General features: G+C 48.9%; 1 protein-coding gene and 1 long non-coding RNA gene across 4 annotated transcripts; one reads left to right on the top strand and one right to left on the bottom strand.

The window, feature by feature from the left end:
* Positions 1-460: 460 nt before the first annotated feature.
* Positions 461-10716, top strand: RFX5 (regulatory factor X5). 3 transcript variants are annotated; one of them, XM_058160365.1, is made up of 10 exons: positions 461-821; positions 1953-2092; positions 3182-3215; positions 3402-3484; positions 3922-4041; positions 4244-4364; positions 4522-4599; positions 5098-5296; positions 5607-5695; positions 6103-10716. In XM_058160365.1, the coding sequence occupies exons 2-10, from the start codon at positions 1965-1967 to the stop codon at positions 7240-7242; spliced, it is 1992 nt and encodes a 663-aa protein (XP_058016348.1). In that variant the 5' UTR covers positions 461-821; positions 1953-1964; the 3' UTR covers positions 7243-10716. The 3 variants fall into 3 exon arrangements, with proteins under 3 accessions (XP_058016348.1, XP_058016350.1, XP_058016349.1); XM_058160367.1 differs by lacking the exon at positions 461-821 and having other exon boundaries at positions 1987-2092; positions 3402-3483; positions 3920-4041; positions 6103-9107; XM_058160366.1 differs by lacking the exon at positions 461-821 and having other exon boundaries at positions 1987-2092; positions 3402-3518; positions 6103-9107.
* A 46-nt stretch (positions 10717-10762) lies between these two features.
* Positions 10763-20939, bottom strand: LOC131186610 (uncharacterized). The gene is made up of 3 exons (XR_009152395.1): positions 16869-20939; positions 16535-16702; positions 10763-15707 (listed from the first exon to the last, which is right to left on the bottom strand). It is a non-coding gene; the product is annotated as an uncharacterized LOC131186610 (long non-coding RNA).
* Between the last annotated feature and the right edge of the window lie 727 nt (positions 20940-21666).

The raw sequence follows: 21666 nt of genomic DNA, 5'->3' as shown, positions 1-21666 counted from the left end.
AGTTCTTTGGCTGCTGAAACTCCTCCCTGGATGGAGAAGGGGCGCAAATCTTCCAACCCTGGGAAGCAATTAAAAGCCCATGGAAGCCCTGGATGATGGGAGGTGTAGTCCCAACCTACACAGAGAAGAAAACAGTTCTTTGGCTTGGAACCGTGCAGATGGTACTACACACGCACCCTTTCTGCAAAAGCAGATGATCAACCCCGGAGGAGATCCACAACCAGCTTTAATTCTCCGTGGACCAGCCCAGTCTATCTGAAGCCCAAGAGGGCGCTCTCTCACTCTTTCTCTCCCCTCCCTTCTTCCTACTTCGTTTCTAAACTGACAGAGTCCCGACCAATCGCCAACATGTTGCCAGGCAGACTTCCTAGCCCCTTCAACCAATCGGCGGCCGTGCCCGGCTTGTATCCGGGTGGAAAACCGAGAGGCAGCCATTTGCATTATAGCACCGGCCAGTATCCAGGCAGAACTGACACGGGCTGGCCAATCAGGGAAAAAGAAAAGGCGAATCTGCCTCCCGCCCGGGAGCTACTTTCTTTTTCTCTTTTATTTTGAGACCGAAAGTGGACGAGATGCGTGGCGGGGCTGAAACGCGGCCGGGATTTTGCTCTCGGGATCCTTTTCGAGCAAACGGGGGGATCTCTTAATTCTTCGGAAGGTCCCAGAGGATCATCTCCGGAGGATTTTTTTTCTTATTATTATTTTTCATGTTTTTTCCGGCGTGCAAAATGTTCCTTTTCTTTTTTGCAATTTAATCAAGCCGTCAAAAAGAAGAACAAATCGTTGCAGGCCGAAGAATTGCAACCCGGGGAAGGAAATAGGTAAGTGGATTCCATCCGGAAAGCGACCTTAAATTGCTGGGGTTGTTTTATTATTTTTTTTATTTTTTGCAAAGCTTTGCATGGACCAAACTACCAAAAAACCAAAAAAAACCAGCCGCAGTTGTTCCTGGGAGAGACAAAAGGAGGAGGAAAGGAAGCTGAAGAGCAATAAAATGCGTCGAAAGAGCCAGACTGGGCTGGGTTTTAAAGAGGCATCCAGGGAAGGGAAGCCTTTGCTTTAAAATACCGGGGATTGCAAAACTCCTTTGCGGGAAAGGAACAGCCATTCCCAGTTTCAAAAGCTGCAGCTGGACTCTTTATTATCGTCCCGGCTGCTGCAGCCTTTTTTCTCTCCCTGGGAGAATTTAAAAAACAAAAAAATGCGTTTGAATTTCCCTCTTCCTGGAAGCTAATTGCCAGCAAGCTGCGGTAGTCCACAATTTTTCCTGGGGGGCGAGGGAGGGAGGGAGGGAGAGGGGGGTTTCTCAGGATTCCCCATGGCAGGAAAGTTGCCCGAGGGGGGGTGCAGGTGGGGGCTTTGCACCCAGGAACCGCTTCCCAAGGCGGGGGGGGGGGGGGGAGGGCAAGAGAGTTGCAAAGTTGATGTTTGCCTGGCGCAGCCTCGAGTTTCTCCAGGGCAGGAGGGTCTAAACACAACCCAGCGATGCCCGCGTGTGGGAAGCAGCCCTGGAAAGAAAAAACAGCAGGGAAAGATGGAGGAGAAAATAAAGTTAAAAATAGACCCCCCTTTTTTCTGAAGTTTTGAGCTATTTCTGCCGAGTTCCTTTCTTTTCTTTTCTTTTTCTAGAATTCTTACTTTATTGATATAGGCTGCCGAGTTTGTCTCTCCAAATCTCCCATTGATTGAAAACTATTATTCTGTGCCACGAGATTTATGAGGCTGGCAAGTCAATACACACATATATGTATCTGCTCGCAGAATGTCTGTTCCTTGTTTTACAAATATACCTGGAACTCGTATTTTTAGAATATTGTTTTATACACACACACACACACAGAGACACACAAACACAGTATGTGTATATATATATATATATGTATATATGTATGTATGTATGTATGTTTGAGATACTAAGAAGGTAGGGATTTTTTTTCTCCTTCCCGTCCAAGGGCACCGATGCCATGGCGGATGACAGCTGCCTGTTGGCAAAGATCGTGGAAAATGGGAGCGAAATTTTGGAGGCTGATGTGCAGGTGGACTGCAGCACAGAGCCCAACACCCTGCTGCAGAAGCTGAAGAGCACCATCTCGTAAGCGGGGTGTCCTTTATGTCTCTCGCCTGCCGTTATTTTCGGGTTTTTCCTTTGGTCTTGGAAACTCAGGACAACTGGGTCCAGTTAAGGAAGATGAGGAGGGCACAGGTAGTACAGTGCAGTAATGTTTTTTAAAAATGGCCAGTTAAATTTAGGGCCGACACTGAAGTTGGTGCTTGTCCACAAAATATTCTTCTTGATCCGTGGATCTCCCTGCCACGAGAAATGGCCATGGTTTTAGAAGGCTTTTGAAGGAATGGAGGAATGGAGAGGCTGGCACAGATTAGAGGTGTCATTGCAGGGGGTATTTTTAGGAGTGGTGCAGTGGTCTAGACGTGGAGTTCTTGCCTCACAATCAGGAGGCTGAGTTCGATCCTAGGTAGAGGCAGATATTTCTCGCTCTGGGCACAATGAGAATATATCTGCTGGACAAAACTCCGCATTGGCGACAGGAAGGCCATCCGACCAGGAAACACTCTGCTAGCTCCATTCAGTTACCCAGATTCCACCATGCAAGGGATTAAAAAAGGTAAAGGTTCCCCTCGCGCATATATGCTAGTCGTTCCCCACTCTAGGGGGCGGTGCTCATCTCCGTTTCAAAGCCAAAGAGCCAGCGCTGTCCAAAGACGTCTCCGTGGTCATGTGGCCGGCATGACTCAATGCCAAAGGCGCACGGAACGCTGTTACCTTCCCCCCAAAGGTGGTCCCTGTTTTTCTACTTGCATTTTTTACCTGCTTTCAAACTGCAAAACTGAACTGAACTGAAAAGGGCCTGTGAGGTTAAAAGATGATGATGATGATGATTGCAGGGGGTATTTTTAGAGACCAGGAGCAGTTTTATAGGATTAAATATAGGAGAGTCATTCAGATCACAAAAGGTCCCCTTGGTTGATCACTGGATAAATTGCACGTCAAGTGAGTTTTTAGCTAAGGGCAGGCAGGCCTGATCAGTCCTGGGATGGGAGGCCACTAGGAGTAGACCGGAACCTTCACTCCATCCCAAACTGCTACACACTCTAGGTACGGAGCGCCATTTAAAGCATATTTTTGCCACAGTACAATATATTTTTCTTGTTTTTCCATCAGAAAGCCTGTCCAGAGCAAAGTCGACTCCATCTTGGTAAGTAATCTGGTATCCCCACAGGACTCCATTCAGGATGTTTCTTGCAATGATATAAACGGCAGGTAAAACATTTGGGGTGCCCCAATGGTCTGCTGTCTAAGTACAGGCCCAATCTCTGGGTGTCACTACCCACCGATACTCCATTCTCTCCCTCCTTCTTTCTCCCTGCATTTGCCATAACAGCAAGATGTCCAGAAGTTTTCAGACTACGCCAAACTTTATCTGTACCTTCAGCTGCCTTCAGGGCCGAGCTCAGGAGAAAAAAGGTGAAATATGGTTCTGGTTATGCTACAGATTAAGGTTTGTAGACTTTGTGGTCCCTGAGCATGTGGGAATGGGTGGAGACATTGGAGTCACTCTATGGGGGAGATGGGAGAGAGAGAGGATAGAGATTAGATAGATAGATAGATAGATAGATAGATAGATAGATAGATAGATAGATAGATAGATAGATAGATAGATAGATAGATAGATAGATAGATAGATAGATAGATAGATAGATAGATAGATAGATAGATAGATAGATAGATACAGAGATTATGCTATGATAGAAGATAATGATAGGTGATAGAGAGATATAGATAGATAATGATAGTTAGATAATGATAGACAGACAGACAAAGAGAGAGAGAGAAGGCTGGGAGGAACAGATGGATGGAGAGGCACTGGTTCTCTTTCTGATCCAATTGCTTTCTTTCCCCAGCTTGGACCTCACTTCTCTCAATTCAGCAGAACAGATGCACGCCTGTACCTGGATACGGAACCACCTGGAGGAGTATCTCGATACCTGCTTGCCAAAACAAGACGTGTACGATGCTTACAAGTGAGTAATGGGGGTCAATTTTGTGGCCTTTCTCCCGGGGGGGGGGGGGAAGAGTTGGCAGTTTTGTCCGAGGACCCTTCTGGTGTCCCCCACAGATGGGGTTGGAGGGTTAAGAGTCCTAGGCTGCTTAGGCCATGCCGGCAGTTGGTGCCCCGGAAGAAAACGCGGCTGCCGCGTATATCTCTCTCTCCTCTCTCGGCAGGCGCTACTGCGACAACCTGTGCAGCCGCTCCCTGAGTGCGGCAAATTTTGGCAAGATCATCAGGGAGATCTTTCCGAACATCAAAGCAAGAAGATTGGGTGGACGCGGGCAATCCAAATATCCTTTTTCCTATGATGCTGGAGGGACCGGAGGGAGTGGGTCGTGGAAGGCCCTTTTTGACCTTGGAGGGGTTCCCCAAGAATTTTTGGCCTCCCTGGTTTTTATCCGGCCCTCAGAGCTGTCCCGCCTCGTTGGTCCTTAATTCTCCTCCAACATATTGCTATAGCGGGATCCGTCGCAAAACGGTGGTCAACATGCCTCCCCTGCCCAGCCTGGACCTGAAAGAGACAGAGACCGTAAGCTGTGTGGACTCCCTCCCGAATCTCCTGTTGCTCCGAGAACGGAGATTAAACCGAGACGGACCAGGCAGCCGGACCTCGTCCCTGAAGAGATGGGCTGTCCCTGCAGCCGGAGGATCCGTTTAGCTCCAAGGAGGCCCTTCCAACCGGATCTTTTTGTAACCTTTTAAAGGCTTCCCGGCTGTAATGCAGTCAGGATAGAGTGGTTTTCAACCATGGTCAGATGGCTTAGGGCAGCGGTCCCCAACTTTTATGGCTCGGTGGTCCTGGCAGGGTGGTGGGGGTGGGGGAGAGGGAAACTGGCCCATGCAAGAAGTGGGCTGCTGCGTACGTGCGCGGGCTGGCCTGCCATTCGTGCAGGTTGAGCTGCGTGCTCACCTGTGTGCCTTTGCCGCCCAGCTGCTCAGGCAGCCCCACTTCTAAGAAGACTCGCAGGGGGGGAGGGGAGGGGATGGCAGCCGATCCACGGTTGAGGCCGATTCTGTGTCCCTGCAGCTGGAGCGAACGGAGACCACCAACCCCTACAACGACAAGGTGGTCGAGGCGGCCTGCGCCCTGACTTGTAACTGGGCCCAGAAGATCCTCAAACGCTCCTTTGACAGCATCGTGGAGGTGGCCCAGTTCCTCCTGCAGCAGCACCTCATCAGCTCACGCTCGGCTCACGCCGACCTGGTCATGGCCACCGTGGTCACAGGTGGGACCTTGAGAATGGACTGGGCATTTCAGCCAGTCTTGGGCCTGACCTCTGCAGAATGATGGGAGGGAGGGATGGCTGCCTTTTGCTGCTGTCCTGGTCCTGACTTAGTCCCATCTGGGGTTTTTTTGTGGGGGGGAGAGAGTGGGGTGTTGGAAAATGCCTAGGGTCAAACTCAAAAGATTGGTGGCTTCACTCTCTTTGTGGCTGAGGCTGTCCCCTTCCTCCCCCACCCCCCATCATGGCACAGATAATACTCCCCAAATCCTGAATTGCTGATATTCCTTTGGTTCATTGTCTCCGGCTACAGAACACGCTGAGAGCTCGTGGGGGAAGCGTCCTCCCCCAAAGAAAAGCGAGCCGGAAGCCGCGGAAAATACAGCCAAAGCACAACCTCAGGTACGAGACTCTGGCGTGTATGTTGTGTGTACGTGAGTATGTGTATGTGTGTGTGGGGGGGGAATTACCCACCCCAGGAGAAATGCAAACACCAGGTTGGGAGGGAGGCAAAGGGGGCCAGACAGAGGAATTCCAAAAGGTGCTTTGTATCAATCAGCCCTGACAAACAGTGTGTAATGTAGACCCCAGACCCATTTACGGTTACCAAAAATCAAACCAGGAACCTCTGGAAAACCCACACACCTGGTGCGAAGGAAACGGCACGCAAACAAACTCCGCTGTTTCCAGCTACGTTATTTCTTAACACAGGGGTCCAAGAAGCCACTGGGGCCTTCAAGACTTGCCACACCGAGTAACTGAATGGGCCATGGGCCTCTCATCCCTCCTCTCTCATCTCTGCATTTCAGGCTAAACCAGACAACGTGCCCAAGCCCTCGGCCCCCTCCCCACGGAGCGAAGCCAAGAAGCCAGCCGACGTTCCTCCCAAGAAGGCCAGCAGCCCACAGGTCAACGCCTTGGTGGCCCGTCTCCCTTTGCTGCTTCCCCGTGTGCAGGTCCAACCCAGGGACCACTTGGTGGTGTCTCCTGGGACGGCGACTGTCCACTCTCCCCACCCTATCCTGGCTCCTAAGCTTACTTCCACTCCGGTGGGGGGAACGGTCAAGATGGCACTCTCCGTGGGGGCACCCTCCTCCACTTTGCTAGCCTCGGCTGTGAATGGACCCACCACCCTGGTCAGCCAACCGGCCGCTGTGCCGGTCATCAACATGGTGCCAGTTATCAACGTGGCGGTCCCACCCGCAACCGAGAACCGGCTGAAGCCCAAAAGTATCTCCAGTGGGGCCGGCGGAGCACCCAGTGTTGAAGCTGAGCGGAGCCCATGTGAGCCGCAGAAAGTCAAGAGCCCCACCAAGCGGCCGGCAGACCGACTCAGAGAGGTGACCGCGAAGAGGAGGCGTGGCCGGCCACGGAAGAAGCCGGACGAGCCTCCTGTGCCGGAGAACAGCATCCTCAGAAAAGAGCTGACTAAAAGCAAGGAGGATTCAGACCCCGTTGTGGTGCCTGCAGGTAGCGAAGACCCTCCTCCTGCTCCGGATTCTGTTGCTCCGAATTCTTCCCTCCAGAACTTGACAAAAGAGAGTTCCCAAGAAGAGTTCTCCCTGGGATTGGAAGTCAAGAGACCGGCCCCCGAGGAGCCGAGGGAGGAAAGGTCGGCCGAGGCCAGGAACGTCATTGTGGCTCCCCCCAGGAGGATCTCGCCGTACCACCTCAGCGTCATCCGAACCAGGATGCCAACTCCTCTCGTCTCGATGCCCTTTGGATGGGGTTCACGGGAGTCCCCGCCACTGGACCAGCCAGAGTGGTACAGCTCCTTTGATCCTGACCTGCAGCCCACGGATCTTTCAATGAAATCTCGTCCCAGGGATAGTCCAACCACCTCGGGCTTGTGGGCGCCCACGGGACGTTTGCAGCGGATCAGTGCAGACTGTGAAAAGCCGACAGAGGCCGCAGGCAGCTCAGAGGCCACAAGACAAGGCCCCAGCTGATACCACTCTCCATTCCCCGTCCCTTGGGTCTGCTTCCCTTCCCGTTCCTCCCAAAGACAAACCCAACACACGTATAGAAAGGAAATCCGGAAGAGCATGAGCCTGCAAGGCGCTTCACCCAAACTCATTTGAACATTTATGCTTCTCTTCCCCAAAGGTGGGAAATGCAAAGGGGCAGGGGGGGGCTTTCAGACGGGGCCCCGTCCGCAAAACAGCAGTGATGAGAGTCAAGGTATGAGGAAGGAAAAGAGCAGAGTTGTCTTGATGAAAACAAGGGGCCGGTTTTAAAAATCCCTTTCTTGGCATCTTGTTGCTAGAGGCGGAAGAAGGAGGAGAAGTTTTCATTCTTGGATTTTTGACATTTGGGGGCTCTATTTCACCTGGGAGGGGGCTAGTGGGGGTGGGGAGGGTGTTGTGGCATTTCGTGTGGAAATCCTGTGGACACCAGCAGCCTTTTGTGTTTAGAGACAATCATTTCACAGCCAACTTCCCAAAGATTTTGCTCTCCTTATACTTTGCGGAGCTTCCAAGCTGAAGTTTAAAAAACTCATTTCACGCTCAATTTTGTTGGAAGTCTTTGCTTGCTCGTTTCTCTCTTCCTAACTCTCTCTTTTCCATTGATTGCTTTGTTTGTAAATCCTGAATAAAGTTATACAGAGGGTTTTTGTTTTCTTAAAGAAGGACTCTATTTCTTTTGTCAAGTTAGGACAAAATCCCTGCTCTTGCTGGGCCTGGGAAGTTTGAGAAACCTCCCGTTTCTGATCAGGGCCCAACACCAAACTTAAATCAGGGAACAGCTTCCCTCAATTTCAGTCTTGGACTACACCTGCCATCCTCCCCGGCCAGAGACAGAACAGGACTTTTGGGAATTTTTTCACCTATGAAAGCGTTGGGAGTCCAGGAGATGAAAATAGGCTTTTATTCTTTACCAACCCAGATAGGGGATGACCTTGAACTGGACTTGACTGAACTTGCAAGATCTGGTTAGTGCAAGGATGGGAAACCACCAGGAAAGCCAGGGAGTCAAAACAAAAGACTTTCTGTGCCCTTGCCAAGAAAACTACATAAACTAATCCACAAAGTCAAGAGGACTCGGAGGCTTGGAGTTGTGTTGTTGCGTTGGTCGCAAAGGCACTGCCTCCCTTTGACCACTAGGAGTCGCTGTGACACCGGCAGGTGAGATCTGAGCCTTTGCTTTGCACGGTGGTCACCATCCAGCCCTTCCTAATTCGAACTGAGCCATGGAACAAAAACAGGACGAAGCGACAAAAGAAAAATGTGATTGTGTTGTGTTTTGACACAATTCAGGCAGGGGCTAGAAGAGACGTGGGATTTCCACCAGTGGGAGTTCGGGATACGAAAAAAAAACTCAGCAAAATTCAACAAAACTGAATTCTCTTGACTGAGGAGGCTCAGCCCTTTTGGTCTGCGCCTCGTCTGGTGTGTTTCTGGGGGAGTCAGTCCCACCCCCAAGCAACTCTGCACATGCCCAGGGAACAGGAGAAAGTGTTTTTCAAAAAGACTTGTTGGGGGGAGGGTGTTTCCCCTTGAAAATGTTTCACTTCTCATCCCAGAAGCTTCTTCACTTCCGATCCCCAATGAATTACAAAAGAAAACTGGGTAGGGATCAGACCAAGCCTCCCATGTGGACAGAGGGCTTCAGCCAGGCCTGCCTGGGGAAATAAAAAGGCCTGGTCTGTTTTAATCCTGCTGCCGGGAATTACAGAATGGAACAAAGGCCAGAGGACTGCTGAAGTCATCCAGATCCAGGCGGGCTGCTGCGGCTTCCAGGCCTGCTTGGGACATTATGTGCCGGACAGACGCATTCCAGACTCCTGAGTCAGGGCCGCTTGTCCTGCCAGATTGAAGGTAAACAAGCCTCTGGGGTTGGATTCCTACTTTGGCTGATACCTGAACCCGGAGTCGGAGGACGGCGGGCTGGGGTGGGGGTGGGGAGCAGGCAAGTTCCAACATGCAGAAAAGACGCTTCTGGAAACCAGCAAGCTCAGAAGGACGCTGGCTCTTTTCCTCACCCGCCCCGGAGGCTGCAAAGCTGGGTCGCTGATCGAAATTGGATTTTGTCCACCCAAACCAAGAGTGGACAACTCTGGCCCCTTTAGACGATCTGTGGACTTTAACTCCTAGAATTGGGAGTTGGAGCCCATGGGTCACTAAGAGCCTAGGCAACTGTAGGACACGAAGCCAGTGGCCACCTCACTTTGAACCTGTCCAGTCTTCAGATATTTTGTAGGAAAAGTGGGATTTGAACGACACAGCTGAGCAGGAACAGTTGGGATGTTGCCTCCCCCCTCCCCCCCCCATGTATGCACCTTTCCAAGGAAGAATTAATGAGTTGGAAAATATTCCCGCAACTTTTGCAAAATTGGACTTCAGAGACTGATGGCAACTGCCCAAGGAGCAGAATTTGGGATTGTGTAGAATGATTGTGAAAGGGGCTGGAAGAGAAAAGATCCTACAATAACCAATAGAGCTTCCGGCTCCCCAAGCAGTCTATCTTGCTAAAGGGATATTTTCCCCCATCGTTATCTTGTTTCTGTTTCTCCGGAATCAGAGATCTATCTTCCCTTTCATTATAAAATGTAATAAAAAACCCACTTTCGTTGCCTTAGCTGCCCTTAAGCCAAGGTCAGCTGTATCTCAGGGCATTGTGCAAAGGCTCCACCTTGGAAACCAATTCAAAACATGAGAAATTCAAACAATTCACTGAATTGACAAAGAACAACCGTCAATACTGGAATTTTTTTTCCGCTCCTGATCCAACCCACATTCCCGCTCAGGGATAGGTGGAGACAAACTGATAAAATTCAGCTTGGGAACTTTTTCAATCTATCAGAATAGAGATGGAAGGGATCTTCTAATCCAACCTCTTCTTAAAAGCCTACAGCGATGAAGCACCCACAACTTCTAGAGGCAACTTCTGTTCCACTGGTGAACTGTGTTCACTGTTAGGAAGTTTCTCCCTAATTCCAGGTTGCTTCTCTCCTTGGTTAGTTTCCATCTGTTGTTCCTTGTCCTGCCTTCAGGTGCTTTGGAAAATAAATTGACCCAACCATCTCTTTGTGGCAGCCCCTCAAATATTGCAACCCTGCGATCCTGTCTCCCCTGGTCCGTCTCTTCACTAGACTAACCATGCCCAGTTCCTGGGACCATTCTTCATATGTTTTAGTCTCCAGGCCTTTGATCGTCTTAGTTGCTCTTCTAACCCTCTTGCTAGGCAGCAAAAAAGTAAGAATTTCACCTTGGGGCCCCGAAACAATTTGCTAAAGGTAAATATTGCCACAATCCCTTGCAAAGGAGGCTCCACATAGCTAAGGTTCAGGGTTGCTATGCCAGGAATGTGAGTTATCTCCCCCCCCTCACTTCAAAACTCAAAAGGGGGAGGCAAGATTTTATTTGCCGAAACCAAAACTGCTTTAGGTGGTCTGCCTGGGGGATCTGTAGGCACAAGGATTAAGAAATGCAGAACAATCTTCTCTCTCCCCACATCTCTAACATTCAGCCCACGAGTTCCTTCAGGAAGGAAGATGACTGAGGCCTGACTAACCCCCCTTTGAGTACAACGTGTGTGAATCACCCAGGTTCTGCAAGAACAATGAGGCTTTTTTTAAGTTGCCTTGCTAACAACCAAGCGGAGAAAAATGCTAGGAATGAGCTCCACCAGACATACAGAGAAGGTGGGGGGAATCTGCTAACCAGGAGCGGGTGTCTAAACCTGATTTAGCCAAGTCCTGAACAGGATCATTTAGTGCAGCTCACAAGGCATCATTTCCAAAACTGTAATGCTTCTCCAGCCATACGGGACCCCAACGCTTACTTTTGGACTGTTGCTGAATATTTTTCTTTTCCAGTTCAGAGCTGGGCAACTTCCCCAGAAGGGGATTTTTAAGGGGAGAAGATGCCACTTTGGCACCAATCGAAGATCTCGTTTGGGCAGGCTTGAGTGAGGTTTTCACCAGGCTGGCTTGGGATGGCTCCAAGTTCTCATGGATCTGCCAGAAAAGGTGGATTCCTTCCTGAATCCGGGAGATCTCCAAGGACACGGCGATATTCTGACGAGGGTGAGCAGAGTGAGGCCCAAGTGGAAAGAAAGAGGCCTACAAATGGCCTGAGACCATAGATTGTAAAACAATTAAGGTGTTTATTTTTAAAAAATTCTCAGCTTCCTTCCAATCCCGTCCTCTTCAAAGTGGAGAGCCTTCACACAAACCCCTCAGCGTCAAGATCCTAGTCCTCATGACTGTGCATTCAGCAGAGATTTAAAAGGAACCTTAGCTCCTCCTCCATGCTGCTAAATCCAGGCATCGCAACCTTATACACACACACCAGCTGTGATTGTGCAAGACTGAAAGGAGAACGAACTCGATTCCATGCTTTTGAAAGTGGCCAGATCAAACAGGGCTGGCTGGGGCGAGCGTGCAAACCAGCATGGAGCCTTTCTGTCAAATTAGCAGGCCCAGCCTGCTGGGTTGTGGGCTTTGCAGAGTCCTTGTGCAGCGCAAGGTCCGCTGGAAGGGAGGACTTCCGGGTCCCCACAGCACCGTGTGTGTGGCCGAGAACGTATCGTTTCCAGCTCTGAATGACTCGGGGATCCTTGTGCCTCAAGGTTGCCCAGACGGCCGTGCCAGAGAACAACACTATGCGGTTTTTGTTTTTTTAATAAAAAAAAGGGAGTGGGAGTGGCACCAAAGATATCCTTCGGACAATGGGAGCTAGAAACTTGATCCTTATTGGGTGAAAGGGGAGACTCTCCCAAAGATGAGTCTGCCTTTCTCTAGATTCTTGGGAAGGTGGGGGGCTAAAGACTCAAATCCCCTCTCTCAATCTCTGCCTTACATTAGCCAATCCAAAGTCCTCCTGGGAGGAACCAGGAAAGCAAATACCAACTTTTGTTCTTCCCATTCCCCAGGAGGGCCGGGGCATTCCCCACCCACGGCCTGGGCCTGAGAAAGATTCAGGGCAAGCCCCATGGGCCTCCATTGAAGGGTGGCTGCCAGGCCAAGGAGAGCCCGAAGGTGCTTCTGGGCTCCTCTTTCCAAAACGCTTCCTGCTTCACATCCGATTTGGGTTCCTTCCGGCTGAAACTGGCCCTCTCGCTTCTTTCCTCATTTCACGCCAAAAAGAGGCGCAGACAGCTGGGGGAGAAGCAAAGCTTGCCAAAAGGAAGTGGATTTTGGACAAATGCTGACTCTTGAATGAAGGTAGCCAGTTGCAAAACCCCCCCCCCCATTTTTATGTATTTGTCCAGACAGCACTTCCTGGCTGGAGGTTATAAACTCCAACCTATTTTTTACTCAAGCAGAGTCATCAAGGAAAGCCCCACAGACAGGGCACTGTGGCAGTCAGGCTCAGAGAACATTTAATGTCCAGAATTTTCTTCGACTGGAATCCCACCCCACCCCCACCTCCACAGGAAAACAACGCAAGCAGGGTTCAAGGGAAACGGCTTTCCTGTCTCTTGGCCTTGGCCATCCCTCCTTCTTCGCTTGGAAAGACGGGATAAAATCCACCGGACTACCAACATGGTAGCCCTTTTCTAAGCCCTGCGACTGAAATAAGGGTGAAGGCCAAACGAAGCAGAATTGAGTGGGATTCGGAAGGAAGGAAGGAAGGAAGGAAGGAAGGAAGGAAGGAAGGAAGGAAGGAAGGAAGGATTAAAGGGGAAGAGGGAAGGAGGGAGGGGAAGAAAGAAGGAGCCTTCAGCACAGGACAAGAGACTCTTGTGCTTCCTGCCTTCAGAATTGCTTGCAGATTTAAAAGTCTGTTAGAAATGTAGGAATGGTGTCAGTGGCGTACTTTTAAGGCAAGGTCAAAACAAAAGGGAGACAGTTATGGTTTTTACAAGGCCAGCTGAGTTTCCTAGTCCTCATGCTCATGAGTCACAGCAAGCCCCCCCCCCCCAAAAAAAAACCACCTCCTGTGGAAAAATCCAAAGGGGAAGGAGCTCCTTGGCCGAGCTGCTTCGCTCGGCCGGCTGCCTGGATTTTCTGCCCAGCAACAGGGCCGGATGCAGCAGAAGCGTTTCGCAGAAAATCCGTATCTTGCCCACAGCGACTTCCTGAGCTTCCTCGTCACGGAGCATCTGAAGTTGCACCGCGATAGTTCAGCGTGGGGGGGAGACTGGAATCCAACCTCGGATCAGAGGCAGCCTTGGAAAAGCATCTCCTCTCAGAGGGACCCCACACAGGATCGTGCCTCTTGAAAACCAGGAGAGACCCCTCAAAAATAGGAGTCGCCCAAGATGGGTCCTTTAAGGGCACTTTGATTGTGTCAGAGGCAGGTTTTGCCTCCCGATTTCTAATTCCGGAGGCCCTCAGCAAACCCTTCCAAGGAGCTCCTTTAAAGCCGTCTACTGCACGTCCAAGCAGGAATCTGCGGTTTGTTGGTTTAGGCACCAAATCCTGGCTTAACTAGGGTTTGTAGAACAAGCCACCAATGGCTGGGTTCCTTGCGCACCACTGAGAGAGAAAAAATACAGAGGCCTGGGTACAACAAACAACTGAGCGTGCAGCAAGGAAAGACCCATGGTGGCTGTACAAAAGTTGGCTTCAGTTGCAACCTCCAATTTATTGCCTAAATTTGTTCTGGATCCTAAATTTGTCCTGGACCATCCACCCTTTGGACACAGGATGCCCCATCCGTCCTCTTTGCTGGCTCCCTTGTACCCTGGCTGAGCATGCTGGGGATGAGAGTTGAAGAACACACATACAGAGAGAGACAGAGAGGGAGAGGAGAAGGAGGGGACGAGGACGGCAGGTGTACCCAGGCGTGCTTAAGCCCACTTCTCCATACCTGGCTGAACCGACTGCTTTGCCAACCTCTGGGGTGACAAATTGCTAGATGAAGCTATGGTTGAGTCAGTACCCGGGGAAGGATTATCCGGGGCAGGGACTCCCCATTCTAAATCCAGCTTTTTTTCTTTTTTTTCCCACTCAACAACCACATTTCGGTTATATTACCGCTGCTTGAAGGCCACAGAAACAAACAGGCATCCCGAGATCCTCTCGTGTTTTTTGAAAAGGAAGGAAGGAGTTTCCCTCCCATTGCCAACAGCAAACCCAAATATTTGTGCATGGAGGAAACAGATTGTTCTGCGGGGCAATGAATCATTCCTCATTGGCCCAGAGAGCAGGTGGTGTTTGTGCCAGCTTAAGCATGAGACTTCTAAGTCCCGCACAAGCCTTGTGAATCAGGGAGGGAAAGGGAGACGGGACGAGATTTAAGGAAGAAACTGAAAAAGACAAAATGGTGCAGGAAATAAGAGAGGGTAATATTGGGGCATTTAGGCCCAGAATGGTTATTTCAATTCCTACCTGACTTTGCAGACTATAGAAACTGATTATAACAGATCAAATAGAGAGGAGATGATGTTGGCACCAGAAATAACCCACTTTCGCCCACATGCCGCAATAAAAATCTGCTAACGAAAACAGCCTCAGTCTGTGCACCATACCAGTCTAAATTGAAGTTATTTTTGGTGGTATTTACAAATACAAATCACCCAATGAGAATCCCGTAGGATCAGCAATCCAACCGAAGGCATGAGTGACACAGGATAAATCGATTTCAAAATAATAATCGGCCCCGTGGGTCTCAAATCAGCCACGCCTCCTTGGTGGAGGAAGTTTGTCTTAAGTTTCTTTTCTGGAGAACAGGATATAAAGTACACACAACCACACACACACACACACACACATAAACACACAGGCACTAGAGGCATTACTGCTCTGTAAACTTTGCAAAGTTTAGAGACGAGGAACGCAGGCAGAGAACAAACCCATGTTAAGAGGAGGGTCCCTGCAGAGAGCAAATAAATCCCCCTCCCCAGGGGAAATGAGGGTCCTTGGCTGAGGGGGGAGGGAAAGCAACTCTTGCAGGACCCTCACTCCCAATTAATCTCCAGGCTCACATAGGTTGCATTCTAGTCCTCACGTGGTCATAAGTGGGAAGGGGTCCTTCTGCCTACGTGCAGAGGAAGGGGACATCATTGGGGGAGAGGGGCATTTATGCCTAAATGGGCCAGGTAGGCAAATGTTACACCTACACACACACAGGCACAACCAGCCTGTGCTAAGAACCCAGGTCAACATTGCAGCAAGGCACAGCTTTTATTGCAGCCAAGTGCTTAATTTGTGTACGACACCCCACAGCTGTATTTTCAGTTCCATTCACAGCTTGTAGACTGAAAACAGGTCTCGGGTGAAGCCAGCGCAAACCACTTCTCTCCTGGCACAATTGTTCGATTCAAGGGCATCTTTTCGCCTTAGATTGAATTTTTACTGGCTGGCATCAGGCCGGGCCACCCCACTGCATTTCTCTCTCGGGCTGCCACAGAAAGGAGCAAGGACATCCAGACCAAGACTCATCGATTGTTTTCAGACTTGGCAACTTCTAAGATGACCCTCAGCAACTCTGCAAGCTCACAATTGTGTGATCCTAGCTGTGGTCTGGAAGAAAGCAACTGTAGTTGAAAAGATCTGGATCAGGAGACGGACCGCACGAGTGTGTGGAGACCAGGAGGACCCACAAATTTTGCTAAACAGTTTTTTTTCAAGGGGGTCTTCTCGCCATTTTGGTTCATATTTTGATTTATATATTACAGGCAGTCCTCATCTTACGACCACAATTGAGCCCAAAATTGCTGCTGCTAAGTGAAACATTGGTTGAGTTCTGACCCATGTTATGATATTTCTTGCTAGTTAAGGTAGTAACAGGGTTGTTAAATGAATCTGGTTTCCCCATTGGCTTTGGCTGTCAGAAGGTCGCAAAAGGGGACGCTGCAACCGTCACAAATATGAACCAGCTGCCACGCATCCGAATTTTGATCACGTGGCCATGGAGGGGCTGCAACGGTTGTAAGTATGAAAAACGGTCATAATTCACTTTTTCCAGTGCTGTTGTTAACTTCGAACTGACTACCTGTGTTTATATTCTAGGCACCCAGGGTTTCTGCCATGCAGAATTATTGGCCAATTAGCAATACACACAAGCACACTGCTCTCTGCATGGACAAGTCCAAGCCAGTGATATTCATTCAAGAGATTCCCCCCCCCCTGCCCCATCAAGGAGGAAGAGCCTGACCGAGTGCCAAAACAGAAGGACCAGCTGCCCGAGACGCAGCCAGCTGTGGGCAGAGGGAGGGCCTGTTGGAGAACAGATGGCAGGGAAGCACAAAAGCAGGCTTGGCTCCCTCGGACCCACAACTGAAACCTGGTTTCAGCATCCTGCCTCTCCGAGAAAGAAAACTCCGCTCACGGGTCTCGAGAAAAGTCACCTGTTTTGTTCCTCTTTCTCCCAACGCGTCATCTTTGCAATTAAGGAGCAAAAGCGGAGAAGAAACTCGCATGAAACCGAGAAAGAAACCCACTCGGGGGGTAGGAAGCACAGCGAAGCTCGGAACTTTTGAAGCTTTGCATTTCCTGAGTCACAGGAAATAAGAGGGCTAGAAAGAAAGAAAAAAATAAATGTGAAAATTCAAGTTGTTCCCTGGGCGTAATGGAGGCAGAGAGCCTTCGCACCCCTGCTGACTCAGGGCCCATCCTGGGCGTGGGGCAAGGCATACGATCTGCCACCGCGCCCTCTTTTGCATTCTGGGTGAAGAAGAATACCCTTTTTGGAGCGCTCGGCTCCTTCCGGCCTCAGCCTGTTGGCAAGGAACGATGGCACCTGTGCCCATTAATACTTTTGAGCACACCGAACTGCTGCCATCTTGAGCCGTTTGTGAGTTTCCTGCAGCGTCATGGTGCCCACAATCTGGCTGGGCCCTCTTTCCTCTCCTCTCCTCTCTTCCTAGTAGGGGCCTCCTGGGTCTGGCTGATAAGCTTCTTTGAGACGGTTCCCCGAAATGAAACGTCGTGTTGTCTTCCTGTGTTGCTTAAAAACTTCTAAGAAAAAGATGTTCTTCTAATTCCTGTAAATTCAAGGAAAGGCTGAGGCTTAATTCATTCTCTGAAAAATAACCGTCCAAATTTCGGAAGGAGCAACGTTTTGTTAAACCCCTGGGGTACAAAGACCACGAATGGCAGCACGTTTTTTGTTTTGTTTTTTTTGGTATCGCTCAAGTCTGCAAAACAAGTTCGATCCTGACAGCCGGCCTGTAGGAGAAAGGTGGCTTCTCTGTCAGGCTGACGTATTTGGTACAATCCCTAGGACGCTTGCAGGGTTTTGTAAATTACTATCTGCCTTCCACATTGCCGTCCTAATTATTATTTTGCAAACTCCCACTAGGTGGGAGACATGAAAAGGATGGGCAGAGATGAGGAAAGGGCCCTATTGTGTTAAGAAATTCTTTCAGTTCGTGAGTATCAACTTGGAGCCTATTAAAATATCACAACTGCCAGCCATTGATCCTAGTATTTAATTAGTCGTGCCCAACTAAACTCTCCTTAAGTTTCTCAGGCTTTCTCTACAGAGGTCTAAGTTGGGGCCCCGCCTGGCACAAACAACCTTCAGTGAATTAAAAGGGATTTAATGCACAGTTGTGGAATGATGTGTTTTTTTAACAGTCCCAATTTGATCCTTCAGTGTTTCATTCTAGCGAGATGTTTTTCTCAAAATCTGGTTGTGTTGGGACTCCATTTCTTAGAAATTCAGACAAATGTCCCTTCCGAACAGGCCCAGTGGCAAAAATGTGATCCAAAATGGCTATTTTTTTCCCCCGCCCTCATCTTTGTGGAGAAAATCCTCTCTCCTTGTAAGAGCTTCATGGAGGTTTTTCAGATTTTTCGCACTAAAGGGCAATACACAAGAAGGAAATTGTGGGGCTATCATTTTGCTTCAGCGATTCAAGGACAAGGTGCCTAGATAACCCTATCAGCACTTTGTGGCCTGCACTGCATTTTCCCCGTCTCCAATTTCAAAGAAGAAGGGGGAAAAAGACGTTAAAGCAAAATAGAAAGAAGAAAACATCCAGACAAAAGACTGCCTGTTCAGCAAGGACTTTAACCCTGAATAACTGCAAATTCTTCAGGGCATTCTCAGATTAGGAAGAATCCATTTGCTTAAGGAAGAAAAACCTTTTTCCGTGGGAAGAAACGCTAAAACAACAACCATAATAAGTTTTATTTCTCTCATAGCAGGGAACGAATCCAAAACTTGGCATTTTTGCAAGCTATGTTTGGGAGGGACCAAGGGAGAAGAGAGTTTCGGTTCCCAGCAAAGTTCAGATATGGTCAAATATCGCATCTGGTGATAAAGGCAGTGAACTGGGCTCACTCGGTGGCACTTTGCCCCTGGGCAACTGTGAAAAGTTTAATGAATTTATGACATTATATTGGGAATATGTGGAAGGAACACAGGGCAAGGTCACAAGAATTGCCCACTGTGGCTGATAAGGCTGTTTTTATCGCTCCGTGTGCTGTGTACACCCAGACAATTATGGCTTAACAGAGAATAGATTCCGCTCTTCCATTTCCTTAATTGGATCCATCGTTTTCCATGGATATCTCCCTGGTGATCTTGCACCCGCATGTGATCGCTTGGCTGAAAAATCTGGCGACAAGGAGATCCCAGGTTTGTCCAAGAAAAAAGGAAAAGTGGGTTGCTCTCAGGAGCATCTTTAAACAGATGTGCGGATTTCCAAGGAGGAAGAGATTTTTAAAAACCCAAAGGAGGCTGTCAGGATCTGGCCATATTGAAGTAAGGTTGGGTGGGTGGGGCGCTAATGGAAGGCCCGGTCACTGGAAAAGCAGCAACACAACTCCAAGAAAACAGCCCAGGTTCATTTCCCAACCTCCCAGCAAGTCTGCCTGTTAATTATACACACAAAAACAGATTTCACAGCCACCCAGGAAAGCAGCGTCTCTTTTGAGACCTTAGACAGGATTGAAGGAGGAGTTCAGGGCTGTACAATGCTGTCTGCCCAGAGACCCTTTTGGAAACCTTCAAAGCCTCAGTCAGTCTTTCTGGGCTGTGTTTTTCCTTTGAAAGACTTTGATGGTTACTCAATGAATAGTTCTTCTTTCTAAGGACGCAAGGATAGCTGGAAGTCCCATCCCATCTCTTCGCTATTTGGAAAAAGGCTTAAAAGTCACACGGGGAGATTGCTTGCTAATCGCTTCCTGGAAAGGAACACCCCCCCCCAATAACTTTTGTCCTACAAAACATCTGGATGCTGCTGGCAACTTTCAGCCAGGAGCCAGGCAGAAGTAGAAAAATCCAACTATTTTCTTTAACTCTACCCCAGAAGGTGAAGAAAAGGGTGTCACCAGTCCAAAAGTTGCTGGAAGATCAGAAAAAAACTACAAAATCATGGCAGGTTGTATCTTTTGGGGCCTGGCCCTCTGAACCTTTGGGGTGCTTCACCCCATGTGCCGTTTGTGACTTGGAATATTAGGGGAAGGCACTTGTGGCTGGTCAGTGAGGATTTGTGTGTTGTGCAACTAGCCTTTGTGAAGCTGAGGAAGCAGGCTGTGAGATGCTAAAAGGGATATTGCAGAGAAGAAGAGCAAAGGAGGAACTGGCAAAGAAACCCCCCAATGAATTGAAACGGCTCCTTCTGAATGGCTCTTGGAGAGGAACTTCAGACAGAAAACTCCCATTATTTGACAATGGAGTCTGCTAGATCTGGAAGGCCAGTTCCCCGAACAGCTGGCTGACACAGGTCTTATTTCTGCTTTTGACTTCTGCTTATCAGAAAGAAAGAAAGCAGACCGTCAAACAGGGAAGACTTTCAATCAAATGCTGGATTAAAATTTTAGGGGGGGAGAGAAGAGGCAAGGAATAATGAACCCCATGTGGAAATACTAACCCAGACTAAAGCTAAAGGGGGAGGTTTCCCTCTCTGGAGGCAGCTGTGCTGGAGGACTGGCTGACACCCCCCTTCCCTTCCCTGGGATAAAAGCTTCCCTTTCATTTATTTATTTGCAAGGCCTCTTATTACAGGAAAAGCCACCAGCGATGACTTCACCAGACAAGAATGGCCTTAAACATTTGCCCAGCAATGGGGTGTTCCCCCCCCCTCCGCCTTTTAGGAACAGAAAGTGGAAAGCAGCTGTGCTAAGTCGCCATGAAAAAGACAGGGGGAGCCTTTATGAATTGTCTTGAACCCCGGATCAAGGAGGCAAGAAAGGGAAATGGTGGGAAAGGACAGCCTGAGCTTTGGACCGAGAAGGCTGGGCTCAGCCATCGGCTCAGTTTCAGACCCACAACCATGGGAGCCCTTAAAAGCCAGAGGGGGCCAGGAAGTGGAGTTTCGCAGCTTTCCATTAAAACATACCACCACCATAGTTTTCTAAATTCATGGTCATTATCGCCTATCTTTCTAGAACAATTCTAACAAGGACATCGCTGGAGGTTTTGGGACGGGAGCCCATGAAATGGAAGAGGCCACCCACATGGTTCCCACAGAGCTTCAACAGAGGAGTCAGCCTCCCCATCATGTGTTTTCCCCAATAAAAGGAAGGGGAATTCATCAGGGTAAACAACACTCGGCTCCACCCCGTCTCTATTTTGGATCTGCGCTATGGATGAGAACTGGGGGTTTTAAGCAGGTGATTCATTAGTGCCAAAGCCTCAACTTTCCTCTGGTTTAATTAAATCCTGGAGAGAGGAAAGAAGGAACCTGTGAAGTTAACAACAGCAACGCTTAATTGCACTTCATTTTCAGAGATTAAGAAGGGTGGGTATTTGAAGTTCAAAATCCCAGGGACCAGTTTATGAAAAAGAAAATATTGTTCAGCCTTTTTTTCTTTTGGGGGGGGGGGCTAACAATATTTTCAACAATCAATCGCTCTTGATTTTTCCAAGAAACAGGGTCTTCTTCAGTGACTCCTTTGCACTGTTAAATAATTTAAGCCTCAATCAAAAGCAGTCTGGCTTTACTTCAGCTAGTCCTGAATATTTTTCCCCCCTAAAATAAGACATCAATTCTCCCCTTTGGTTTTGCTGACTGCCAATGAGGTACACCCCCCCCGCCGCCTTTCCTTTACACCTTGAGAGAGCTGACTCTTCTATAGTGAATTGGGTGTGAGCACATGAAAAGCAGAAAGGGGAAATGGTTATCTTGTAATTGTTGCTGGAGTTCCTTAATCTGGTTTCCTTCTATTCATGAGGGTGAATACTGCCCATTATCGCTTCAGTTAAATCTTTCTGAGCTGTAGAGCAAGCAATCTTTATTTTTTGCCTAAAAGCTGAACCAAGGGTGAAGCCCACTTGCATCCTCACTGGCAATTCTGTCATTTGCTCGAAAAAGTCACAGCATCGCACCCAACAGTGATTTCCAGCACACCCATCTACTTATTGCAAAACTGAGAAATTTATAAATATTGGATTAGAGGAAAAGGCACAAGTCTGTCAGTTACACCAAGGAGCAATACAAGCGGGTGGGGGTAGAATAGTTCAAAGAACCTCATTGGATTAAGTATCTACCAATACATGAACTTTTTATGGTCAGTTCCCAAAAGAACA

This window comes from Ahaetulla prasina, chromosome 17, assembly GCF_028640845.1.
Source record: "Ahaetulla prasina isolate Xishuangbanna chromosome 17, ASM2864084v1, whole genome shotgun sequence".
Lineage (NCBI taxonomy): Eukaryota > Metazoa > Chordata > Lepidosauria > Squamata > Colubridae > Ahaetulla > Ahaetulla prasina.
This window is presented reverse-complemented; position numbering and strand designations above follow the sequence as displayed.

What these genes read in the sequence shown, in the direction of transcription:
- RFX5 (XM_058160365.1), top strand. Translation starts at nt 1,965, where the DNA reads ATGGCGGATGACAGCTGCCTGTTGGCAAAGATCGTGGAAAATGGGAGC. An exon ending in GCAAAGTCGACTCCATCTTG is followed by an intron (nt 3,216 to 3,401) that starts GTAAGTAATCTG and finishes TTGCCATAACAG; the next exon opens with CAAGATGTCCAGAAGTTTTC. An exon ending in GACGTGTACGATGCTTACAA is followed by an intron (nt 4,042 to 4,243) that starts GTGAGTAATGGG and finishes CTCTCTCGGCAG; the next exon opens with GCGCTACTGCGACAACCTGT.